We start from the raw sequence: 12,139 nt of genomic DNA, 5'->3' as shown, positions 1-12,139 counted from the left end.
ATCTTGGCCTTGGGTCTTTTTCTGGTATGAGCGGTTATTCTTGTGGTTGAAGATGTGTGCTCGTTTTTGTAGTGCATTTTTGTGTTTACTCTGGTGCTTAATAAATGCAATTTGAAGAAACTATATTTAGGTATTTTATTTTTATGTTTGAAGTGTAATGGTGCTTGAGCCCTTGGTGGCAAACACATTGCTTTTTCTATACATACACTATGGGGCTCCTGTTCAGCCTCCTTCAGCTATCGGCTTGTTTCAGTCTAGAACTGATGGAGCCGGAGGGTTACCAGCTAGAGATACACTCAATTCTCATACTCACCTGGGCCCATAACCATTCATACATAAGCTAGTAAGCTCAGCTGAGATCAATTTAGTGTGATGATACCTACAAGATGATTTTTACTTCACCAATTCTTACCAATCCTTTTGTCCGCAGTATAGGTGTAATATCATCAAAGTAAATACTTTAAATGACCACTGACTCGAGAGTGTTTAAATGTTTATATAGTAAATTTCATGTGAACCAATGAATACAAAGTGCAGCTCGAACACCGTTTTCTTTAAGGAAGGAAAATCAAATTAAGTCAGAAATTTCAGACTAAATTATAATAATGACAGAACCTGAATAGGAGAAAACAGAGAGAGCAGTACAATGACATACTACACAGAATTATAGTTATATAGTGGAAACCAACCCCGTGGCTTAGGAGCTGGACAGGGTCCCCTGGGACAGGTCAGGAGACCAAAGGATTCAGGACAGGATAGGTGACCTCTTCTAGATACGACGCCTGTGTCGCACCCCTCTCTGATACTCTCTTCCGCCTTGATTCTTCCGCGATCTTCTTCTAGCACTTTACCTAATTCCCTCCTCGACTCTTCCACGATGTTCTTCTAATTTAGCTTTGGTTCTAAGTTCTGAAGTTCGGTTCTGCTTAGGATCTGCTAAATTCTCGGACAGCACCTCGGTCTCTCAGCATCTCTGCATCATGAACTCTCTGACTAACTAAACTACCTCAATTATACTCTTCTAATGGTAAACACCACCCCTAAATGTTTCAATTTCATGAAATGCCGAATTCTGATTGGACAAGCAAGGGGAGATGATCATCACACCATGCTAAGTTTTAATATTTTTCTAAAGCTTATTGTTTAATGTTCCCACCCCTTAATTTACTTTACCAAGCTTTATCTCCCACCCATATTTACATCTTAAGCAATACATTGTATGCAATTTGGTTCCTGTTTACAGGACATCATGCTTGTTCCCAGGACATGTTGCTGTTTTCTTTTGGATGGCATTCAAGGCTTTGCATCGCGTTTCCTGGTTTATCGTTACTGCGCATGTGAACTAATCACATGCTACACGAGCTTCAGTCCCTCTCGGAGGCCCAAATACGAACTAATAAAGAGGTCAAAGAAAAGAATATTAAAATCAAAAATAAATGATTTCACTGCATACCACTGATCTCTATTCCCATTTACTTATAATAATCTTTTGCATTAGCATTTTAGTAAATTTGCATGGTTTAGTTTCAGCAAAGCATGCGCATTATCTTGTGGGTTTCAAGCGGCCATTTTAAGAGCAACTGCGCAGCTGCAAAGATTTCCCTCCAAGCGACAGCACGTCATACTACGTAGATGCAGTCGGCGCAATGCAGAGTCCCGCGTTTAGCAGCCATCTTTAGTGACACATGGATTACTTCTTAGAAAAAAACACGTAGGCAAGCTTCCCCTAGATTCAAATGTACGAATTTATAATGCGAATTAGTATTTACAAACAAAATTATTAGAGAGTTACGAGTTATTTGAGAGAAATGTTTCCGAGCAAGTCTCCTTTTATACGAGTCCTTGCTCCATCAGAACCACCTGTCTGAGATGTTTTCAATCACACTATTAAACAACCCACTGGATTTTTTTAGGCTTAACTTTTTTTATTACCTCTTGGGTGTGTCATTCAGTCTTCAGTGGAATGCACAAGAGACTACTTTACACTCTGGAAGTACGCTGTTGTCATCACACATTTCACCCCGTCTCATCTGTGTATTGCATGGGTAAAGCAATCCTTGTTTTTAATAGTTTTTCTCTGTTGCAGTCATTTTTGTAATGCCATTGACAGCGCTCTAGTATGAAGGTCAAACCTATTGGCTTTGGCAGTGCTTCTTGTTGTTCTGTTTATGTATTTGAGATAACTACATTGGGTGATTAGCCTGTAAGCTGCTCACTATTTAGAGAACTTTAGTCAAAGACTTTGTGTTCCTTTTGAAAATGACTGATGCATTTAAGTTTTGCATGGGTGCATTGGGAACATATAATGTGCCACTGACATGGGTTTCTGTGAGCAAAGGGCGTAAGCATGCATGGGCCTGTATTACGTATGTTTGAAAAAGCGTGCTTATTGTTTGACATAAAGAGACACATTTATACAAGTGTTAATGTTTATATGTTTTAAACTGTGACTAACAAATGAAAACAAATACAAAATCTCTCAGATTACTTGATTAAATAAAGGTTAAAGAGAGAATATATATAGGTATATACTATTTTGTTTAATTCGGTTTTTTACTGCATATTTTAGAAAGCTTTTGTGTGGTGTCTGCAGTTTTGCATAGATAAGGACTGTTTCATTTCGAAACCGCACTAGATTAGAATTTGGTGTTTATAAATCAAAAGTTAATGAAACATGCCTCATTTATTGTTGCATAAATTGTTGATACAAATGGATTGCGTCTAGCTTCTTCTTCATCCTTTAGTGGTAACATAAATTGTTCGCCTCTCTTTCAGGTGTTTCTTAAGAGTGATCGTGTTGCCAGAATGGTTCAAAGTGGTGGATGCTCAGCCAATGACTTCAGAGACGTATTTAAAAAAAACATAGAAAAGAGAGTCCGAAGTTTACCAGAAATTGATGGACTGAGTAAAGAAACGGTGCTGAGCTCATGGATAGCTAAATATGATGCAATATACAGAGGAGAAGAAGACCTGCGCAAACAACCCAACAGAATGGCGCTGAGTGCAGTGTCAGAACTCATCCTGAGCAAGGAGCAGCTCTATGAAATGTTTCAGCAAATTCTAGGTGTCAAGAAATTAGAACATCAGTTACTCTACAATGCCTGTCAGGTGAGCAATCCCATTTATTGTTACTGTTTGTAGTGTCTGATTTACTCAAAGTAAGTATGCACACTCGAAATCACCCACATGACCGTTTTTTTTTTTTTTTTTTTAATATTTTTTTATTTAAGCATTGCCGGAATATAAAGACAGTAAAACATAAAATAAAACACAACAGTAAATTCGAAAAATACATCAGTACAATAAAGATTAATAACCAATATAAAGTTTACAAAAAAACTAAAAATCAAAGGCCAAGTTAAGGGATAATCTTAGAAAATATAAGACAATTCAAATGGTCCAAAGATCATCCCAGTTAGCATTGAGCTGTAAAATAACTTATTACTGTTATCCAATTATAATCGATTTACACTATTAATCCAGGCGGCGATAGGTGACCAGATCTTATGGTCACGGATTCTTGACTGTCTGCCCCTTGTGGAGTAGATAGCTTTTTCCTGGTTATAAATTCCCAGAAACCTGGAGAGCCACATCTGGAAGGCCGGGGGATCCATGTCCTTCCATCTGGCTGCTAGCAAAATTCTATAAACCGCAGTCCCAATAAAAAGACATAATTCCTCCTCCACTTTGAGCCTCAGCGTCCCGTCGTAGCCAAGAATCTGCAATGTAGGTGATTCAGCTATCCTATGCCCAAATACTTCTTCCCAAAACCTTGCAAGCTCATTTTTAAGTGGAGTTAACTTATTACAGTCATAGAACATATGAGTCAAGGTAGCCGGTCCTAGTCCACATCTGGCACAGGAGTCACCTAGCCTTTTTCCCCATGAAAACAGCTTAGCAGGGGTAAAGTATAAGTTAAAAATAGTTTTATAAACTTGGGCTTTCAAATTTGAGGATAGAAGTACCTTCGATGTTAAAGAAAGACTCATGACAATGTCGACATTGGGGTTAATGAACTTCAGCGCCCATGATGATTCAATTTGTTCCAGGTCATCAGGAATTCTATCAAGAAGCATGTTATATAACGTAGCAAATTTTATCCTTTTTTATGCGCTATAACATCTAGGAGTGGAATCTTTTCGGATGTGATCTTAGGGGTCTTGAATCTAAGAATGTTTTGGATCTGAATAAATTTAAAGTAATGGCTATTGGGAATTCTAAAAGCATTCTGTAACGTTGAAAACTGCAAATCTAATGTTCCCCCCAAAAAATCACCAATTGTTCTTATCCCCAAGCTTTCCCATTTTTTGGCCATATCATCATTAACCAGCCTCGAGAACAGTGACGAGTGCCACAAAGGGGTGTATTTATTAAACTTTGGGATTTTCATAAGCCTCAAAACTTTCTTCCTTATTCTCCATGCAGTGATAATCACCTTAAATTTAACCTTTTTATAATAGCTTGGTTCTACTTGTTTCAGCAGAAGTCCTTGAGCTTTTTTTCCAATAGAAAGTTCAAAAATGGTGGGTATTTTTATATCTAGACTAGTTCGATTTACAGTCTCCAAATTAAGCAAAGGGGCAATCTGATGAAGAAGGGCCGCCCAGTAGTACAATGTGATATTAGGAATTGTGAGGCCACCCCTATTATATGGTAGAGCTAGATATTTCAAAGATCTCCTAATTTTCCCATAATGCCAAATAAAGTTTGAAAAAAGTGATTAAATTGTTTTCAAAATATTATCCTCTACCGCCAATGGTATAGCCCGAAATAAGTACAGTACTTTCGGAAGTATATTCATTTTTAAAAAATTGCCCCTACCGATAATAGATAGATGTAAGCTATTAACCCTCCTTAGGTCTTTCCCAATGTTTTTAATCAGGGGTTCATAGTTATATTTAATGATATCCTCTGTTTTGGGAGACAAGTGAACCCCCAAATAAGTAGCTTTGACTTTTTTTCTGGGATCAATATATTTAATGCTATTAGTACATAAGATAACAGTTTTTGATTTATTAAGTGAGTAGCCTGAATACCGGCCAAATTGTTCGGTGATTATATCTATTTCTAAAATTGCCTCTGCTGGATTTGGTGTAACTATCGCCACATCATCGGCATAAGCGAGAACTTTTGTCTCATAAGGCCCAGTAACAATTGGCTTAATTTTCGGGCTCTGTAGCAATTGAATAATCAAGGGGTTAATATAAAGGGCAAATAAAATCAGAGAACAGGGACATCCCTGTCTTGTGCCCCTAGATATATTAATAATATGCAACTCTCTACCCATTAATTGCAATCGAGCTTTCGGATGTATATGCATAGCTCTGATTGATTTAATGAGCTGGGGTCCAAAATTATTTATCTCAAGTATCCCCCATAAAAACTCCCAGGATACCCGATCAAAAGCTTTCTCGGCGTCAAGGAGGATCATAGACATCTGGTCACCCGTCTCGGACATGATGTCAAATAGCGAGATAACTCTGCGAGTATGGCCCGTAGTGCCCTTGCCGGGGATAAATCCATGCTGCCAAGGGGAGACCAGATGTTCAATGACCCTCCCGAGCCGATTCGCCAAGATCTTCGCATATAATTTAGAATCTGAATTGATCAGGGAGATTGGTCGGTATGAAGATGGATTTTCGATAGGTTTGCCTTTTTTAGGGATTATAATAATATCAGTCTCAATCCAGGATTCAGGGGGAATCCCGCTTGATTGTACTCCGTTAAACAGATCCAATAAAAAAGGTCTTATAACATTTCCCAAAATTTTATAAATCTCTATGGGTAGTTTATCAGGACCTGCAGCTTTACCTGAGGCCAAGTCAAAAAGAGCCAGTTGGACTTCTGTAATGTTAAATTCTTTTTCTAGTTAATTTCTAATTGAATCCTCTAATCCGTTTCCGAGTTTAAGATTTATAACCAATTTTTAAATTGCATCCCGGACTTCCGCAATGTTTTTCGGGGTATCTTCCTGCTATAGCTCTTGATAGTAGCGCTGGAATCCCTCAATGATATCGCCCGGAGTGGTATATTCATGCCCCTCCATTTTGATAGAGGATATTACATTATAGGAAATCTTTTGACGGGTGCGTAGGGCCAATAGCTTACCTATCCTTTCTCCATTTTCATAAGAACTATTTAGATGCGACTAATATATGATGAAGAATATGGACCCCGTCATCACCCTGCATTATTGTTGAAACATGCTCTTCTTCAGCTCTAGCCAAATCATGTAACAGTTGTTGATTCTTACATTCCTGTTGTTTTTTTGCTCTTGCTGTGTAACTAATAGTTTCTCCTCTAAGAGTGGCCTTAAAACAGTCCCAAACAACCCCTCTACCCGCACTATATCGATTCATATCAAAATATCTCTGTGCCCATTCCCTAATAAACTTTATATAGTCTTGGTTAACGAGGAGCTTTCTATCGAACGTCCACTTAGTACGGTGTCAGACAAAGCAGGTTATATCAATAACTAAAATTAAGGGGTTATGGTCCGAAATTATTTTGGGCAATTTCATAATTTTCGCTTGGGGTACCAGGTCTGTTGTAGTAAAGAAATAGTCAATCCTAACATATTTTTTATGTGGACACGAGAAATATGTATATCCGGAGTCGGACTGATTCATTAGATCCCAAAGATCCAACAATCCATGACTATTCTTGAGTTGGGTTAAGGCGCGGTATACTCTAGGTTTTCGACCTACATATCCAGCTTGGTATTGTCTCCCAGGTTCGGGATCTAGAGAGATGTTTATGTCTTCACAAAACATTATGGATTTTGGCCAGGAGTCGAGCTCGATTTCGAGAGTCTCAAATATATGCGAGTCATCTTGATTTGATCCATAAACCGAGCAAATAGTGATACCTGATATGAGTTCTATAATAGCCCACCTTCCCAATGTATCTGCTACCTTACGTTTTGCAAATCCCAACAATGTTTTAGCTAGGATAGCTACCCCCCGAGTATTAGAGCTTTGACTTGTACAAGCCAGAATATCATAGCCCCAAACCTTCAGTAGTTCTCTTTTTTCCCAGGGTATATGTGTCTCCTGTAAGCAGACTATATCCATGGAATTTAACTTAATGATCTCAGCAAAGTGGACCCTTTTAGTCCTATCATTCAGGCCCGCTACATTCCAGGAACAAATTGTTATCTCCGATCTTAAGGAGAAGAAATTAGCCGCACGTAGAGCAGAGCGCGCATGGAGAAGAGAATATAGTCCCGCCAAAAAAATCATCTACCTCTCTGTGCTCAAAGTATACAAACAAAGCATACTTGACGCAAAGACCCTGTTCTACTCTAACAGGATACTAGCAGCTGAATCTCAATCTAAAGAGATTTTTGCTACAGTACATGAGCTTGCCTCGTCTAATAGAGCCACGGCCTCGATCCCCCCTTCTCAACCGCTTTGCGACTCCCTCAACGACTTCTTCGTTGATAAGGTCGCAACAATCAAGGCTAATATCTCCCCCCCTTCCCTCACCTTCACTAATCCCTCCCCCCCTGCTATCACTTCCAAATTCACTTCCTTCCCCCCTCTGACCACAGTTACACTCCCTCCCCTGCTCCAAAAGGTAAAGTCAGGTTCCCCCCTAGACTTTGCCCCTGCTCGTATCCTGCGAGAAGTCTTCCTACACTGCCCTACCCCTTCCCTTACACTTTTAAATGACTCACTCAAATCCGGAGTGGTCCCCACTGCCCATAAATTTGCGGCAGTCATTCCCATTCTAAAAAAACCCGGTGCCGACCCTTCATCCCCTTCCAATTACCGTCCCATTTCCCTGCTACCCTACCTGGCCAAGGTTTTGGAGACCCATGTAACCAGCACCCTGAGCACCTATGTGGAAGCCAACCACTGCCTCTCCCCCCGGCAGGCGGGCTTTCGCCCCCTCCACTCGACGGAGAAGGTAGTGATCTCAGTGATGGACAGCCTACGTGAGGGCATTGATACCAACGTCCCTCAGGCCCTCATTCTTTTAGACCTATCCGCCGCATTTGACACGGTGGACCACTCCATCCTCCTCACCCGTGTCAAGGCGGCGGGTATAGAGGGCCCGGCCCTCACCTGGCTTAAGTCCTTCCTAAGTGACAGGGCTCAGGCAGTCCACCTTGTTGGCTTCACCGCTGCCCCTTGTAAGGTTGCATGTGGAGTTCCCCAAGGCTCCTCCCTCTCCCCTCTTTTGTTTAATTTATACATTTACCCCCTCATTTTTATGTTACAGCAGCTCGAGGTCACGGTGTTCAATTACGCCGATGACCTCCAGCTACTTTTTGACCTTTCCCACTCCACTTCCTCTGCCTCAAATGTCCAATCCGTCATGCTGTTCATCCAGGATTGGATGAACTGCAACCACCTCAAACTCAACCCGGACAAGACGGAATTAGTCCTGACCAGAGGTGGTTGCAGTCCCTGGTCCCCCTCCCACTGGCCCCCCTCACTTGGTGTTCCCCCGCTCCCAGTTCCTAAGGTCAAGACCCTTGGCATCCTCCTGGATCCCTCACTTTCTGTTCACTCTCAGGTCAATTCAGTTGTTTCTTCCTGTTTTTTTTCCCTTCGAATCATTAGGAAGATTTCTCGTTTTTTTTCTTTACCTGCCCTAAAAATTATAGTGATGGCCATGGTGCTCTCGCGCCTCGACTACGGGAACATCATCTATAATGGCGCTCCAGCCTACGCCACTCACCGTTTGCAGCTAGTGCAGAATCAGGCTGCCCGCCTGATCCACGGCATGCCCAAACACCATCGAGCTACTCCCCTACTGCAGGCCTTGCACTGGCTGCCGGTGAAAGAGCGTGCTCTGTTCAAGCTTGGCTGTACTACTTTCCAGGCTAAAACAGGCACTGCCCCGGAATATATCTGTTCTGCCATCACCCCCTACATACCCGGACGAGAGCTTAGGTCTACTCATCAGGCTTTGTTAACCATCCCCCGCTTCAGCAAGAAAAAGACTGGCGGTACGAAATTCGCAGTGCTCGCTCCTGCATTTTGGAACTCCCTCCCTCCGGAACTCCGCATGTCATCTTCCTACATTGAGTTCCGGAAGGGTCTTAAAACTTTTCTTTTTTCCCGCGCTTACAATGTTTAAATTCCCCTCTGCTCCTGCCTGCTTCTCACAATCCAACAGCGCCAAGAAACCGCTTGGTAAAAGTGCGCTATAGAAATGTTTTTAAATTCAAATTCAAATTAAAGTCTCCTAGATAGCTGCCGACACCGCTTCATCAGTAACCAGAAGCCCTTGTCAATCTTCCACATGTATTTTAATTATTTAATTGCTTGTGTTTTAATTATCATTATTAACTGTTGCACTGTATTAATAATATTTCCGGCAATGCTCTTATTGCATTTTTTCAAGTTCCACCCCTCCCCAATTCCCACCATCTACCCCCTTCCCTTTCCCTCCCATCCCAAAAACCCACCCTTCGCCCTTTCTGAAGCATACAGACTCCAGCTAGAGTCTGTGGATGATGAGCTTGCTACGAATGACCATTTGCGGTTTGAGTGCTGAGCTCTTAAATTACGATAAAAAAAAAAAAATGATGCTCTTCTTCCCCCCCCCCTTTTCCTTCCTTACGTTCCTTTCTTTAACATATATATGTTTGTTTCTTGTTTTTTATTTTATTTATATATATTTTTTTTTTCTTTCTTCTTTCCCCCTCCCCCTTTTCCTTCCCCTCTCTCTGTTTCTCCTGCCTACCCTCTCCTTCTGCCCTTCCTCTCCTCTTCTCTTCTCTCCCCCCCCCCCAAAAAAAAAAAAAACAAAGGCTAGGGTCATGGCATATAATTCCCTTTAAACCATTAAAAAGAGGACACATTAGATACCGTAATAGCAAAGCTTAAGAGGGGGTAATCACAATCTAGCCAGATAGCCCATCTAGATACTCCTTAGCTTTTATCTCTGAGAGAAAAAATTTGGTTTGTCCCCCCCAAATCACTTTAAGCCGAGCAGGGTTATTGAGAAAAGCCTGGGCTTTTTTATCCTGGAAAGGTTTAATTAATTGGCGTAGTCTCCACCGTCTCTCGATGGTGGAGTGGCAAAAATCTGGTCGTACAAAATAAGAAATCTCATTCCTAGTTCTCTTCGATTCCGGTCTAGCTTTTTCAAAGACTGCCTGGCGGAGTAAAAAATTACCAAAATACACCAGGATGGCACGAGGGAAGCCCCCTCCTTTTACCGGATGTTTTATATTAAAGGTAATGCGGTGAGCGCGTTGGATTTCTAAGGCCCAGTTCCACCCAGTTAATTCTGGCATAGAGTCTCGGAAAAGTTCCACCACATAGGAGCGTATATCTTCTCTCTCCGCCCCTTCGGGAACCCCAAGTACACGTAGATTGTTCCTTCGCTGGCGGTTCTCAAATTCCTCTAGCTTCCATTTAACATCCGCCAGCTGTGCCTCATGAGAGTCTACTCGTATTTGATTTGATGCCAATTCTGATTCAGTAGACACAATTCTAGATTCTATATCAGTAAGCCGATCCCTGAACGCATTGCATGTTTTAGTTAATTTACGAACCACACCTTGCATCTTACGCATGGCAGCTTGGGCCTTACGTCCATCTTGACGTGTCTCTTCGCGGTGCATTGAAATGGCTTGAAGTATGGTGTCCAAGTTTGGGGGAGTCGAGATTGGCTGTTCCGGGTCTTCTGTTTGTATAGAGTTTAGTGTTTTCCGATGATCGGTAAATTGGGTTGTCGGGGTATAATCCCAGGCCAAGTCTTTTTCTCCATGTTTCTTTTTTTTCCTGAGAGTGGCTTTTGTTTTGGAGCTAGGGTCCTCTTCCTGATCACTATAGCTCTCATCTGTAGTAGATAAAATATCTTCAGACCATTCACCCCTATCTGAGAAAGAAAAGAAGTCACTAGGATCTTTCTCTTGTTCATATATCTCATATGCTCTAGCTTGTGAGGCCTGTTGTATTTGGGAGATCTGGGGTGGCGGCAAAATGGATGTAGCATTAGCCCTTGCTGCTTTACCAGTCAAGCCCAGTGACCCCCCTGAGTTATAATCAGCCTCCCGAGGGGTAATCTCTATTTGTGCCCATTGAGTTAAGCAAAGTTTCATTAACATCAGCCTCAGCATCAGTCCTTGTAGCAGTTCCAACTAAAGGGGAGATTAAACTATTCATACCTTCAGTCGCCGTCACCTTTGATCCAATTATTACACCTTGCTCTAGCGCTGGCGTTGATAGCAAGTTATGGGCATCTTCGACTCCTTCATCAGCCCCTTCCTTATTCCATACCTCTGGGGCGTCCAATGTTTCTAAAACAATTCCAGCGGCGCCGAGATCAGCATGTTCGATTGCCTTGTTGGAGTTGATACCAGTCGTCATAGTTTGGGCAGCCCTCTCAGTCTCAGGTCCAATCCTGCTCTTCCCCCGATAACCCGGAACCGTTCTCGCGCCCCCCCCCCCCCCTGCAGCAGCAGGTCAGCAACTGTGGGACCGGCAGGATGTTTCCCCTGAGCGGCTCCACGTCTAGGCTGGGAAAGCGGTTGAACTGAATAGCCGGGCGTCTCTGGGCCCAGATCCAGCCGATTCGGGCCCCTCGTGCTGCACCAATCTCGCTGCTCTCGCCTTGGCAGCAGCGGTTATCTTTGGAGCCATCGGAGCCACTCCAGGGAGCGCACCGGGTCCGCTGTAGCCAGTGTCAGCCTCCGACGGTTGATTCCGCTTCGCCTCCACCGCAAGGTAAGCACTCCCCAGATATCTTAAAAAGGTAAGTCCAATTATAGTCCCTAAGGTATATAATCGTTTCTTGATAGGGTTTATCTCCTCGCCGCAAGACTCCGGGAGCATTTCTTTAAGAATTAGGTAGCTTTAGCTCAGCATATTTAACATATCTTCTATTCTAAGGAGCTCTGGTCATTCTGTACGCACTGCAGTCTCAACCGACCGCCATCTTGCCTCTACTCAGCCGACCGAAATCACCCACATGACCAATGTGGATGCTCCAGATCCATGAGAAATATTTTCAAGAAACTCTTGCAGTGTGAGCTGGGGAGATATGAACTCTTGGAGATGGACCAGTTGAAGTAAAGCTGTTGGAAAGGCGAGTTTGAGGGAGTTTCAGTGGTCTTTGCTCTTATCAATTGGATGAAGAACCAGGTTCAGTCAACTGGAAACTCTTCGGATGTGCA

At 42.4% G+C, this 12,139-nt stretch overlaps 1 protein-coding gene across 7 annotated transcripts in view; it reads left to right on the top strand.

Moving 5' to 3' along the window:
- CADPS2 (calcium dependent secretion activator 2) overlaps positions 1 to 12,139 on the top strand; it is a 1,645,358-nt gene that overhangs the window by 421,943 nt on the left and 1,211,276 nt on the right. For all 7 annotated transcript variants that reach the window (XM_085654189.1, XM_085654188.1, XM_085654187.1 and 4 more), the window contains exon 3: positions 2,776 to 3,108. In XM_085654189.1, coding sequence (XP_085510315.1) covers positions 2,776 to 3,108 — 333 coding nt within the window. The remainder of the gene's footprint in view (positions 1 to 2,775; positions 3,109 to 12,139) is intronic.

The sequence above is a fragment of the Triturus cristatus genome, chromosome 4_1 (assembly GCF_964204655.1).
Source record: "Triturus cristatus chromosome 4_1, aTriCri1.1, whole genome shotgun sequence".
Taxonomy (NCBI): Eukaryota; Metazoa; Chordata; class Amphibia; order Caudata; family Salamandridae; genus Triturus; species Triturus cristatus.
The sequence above is the reverse complement of the archived record's forward strand: the minus strand, read 5'-3'. Positions and strand labels throughout refer to the sequence as shown.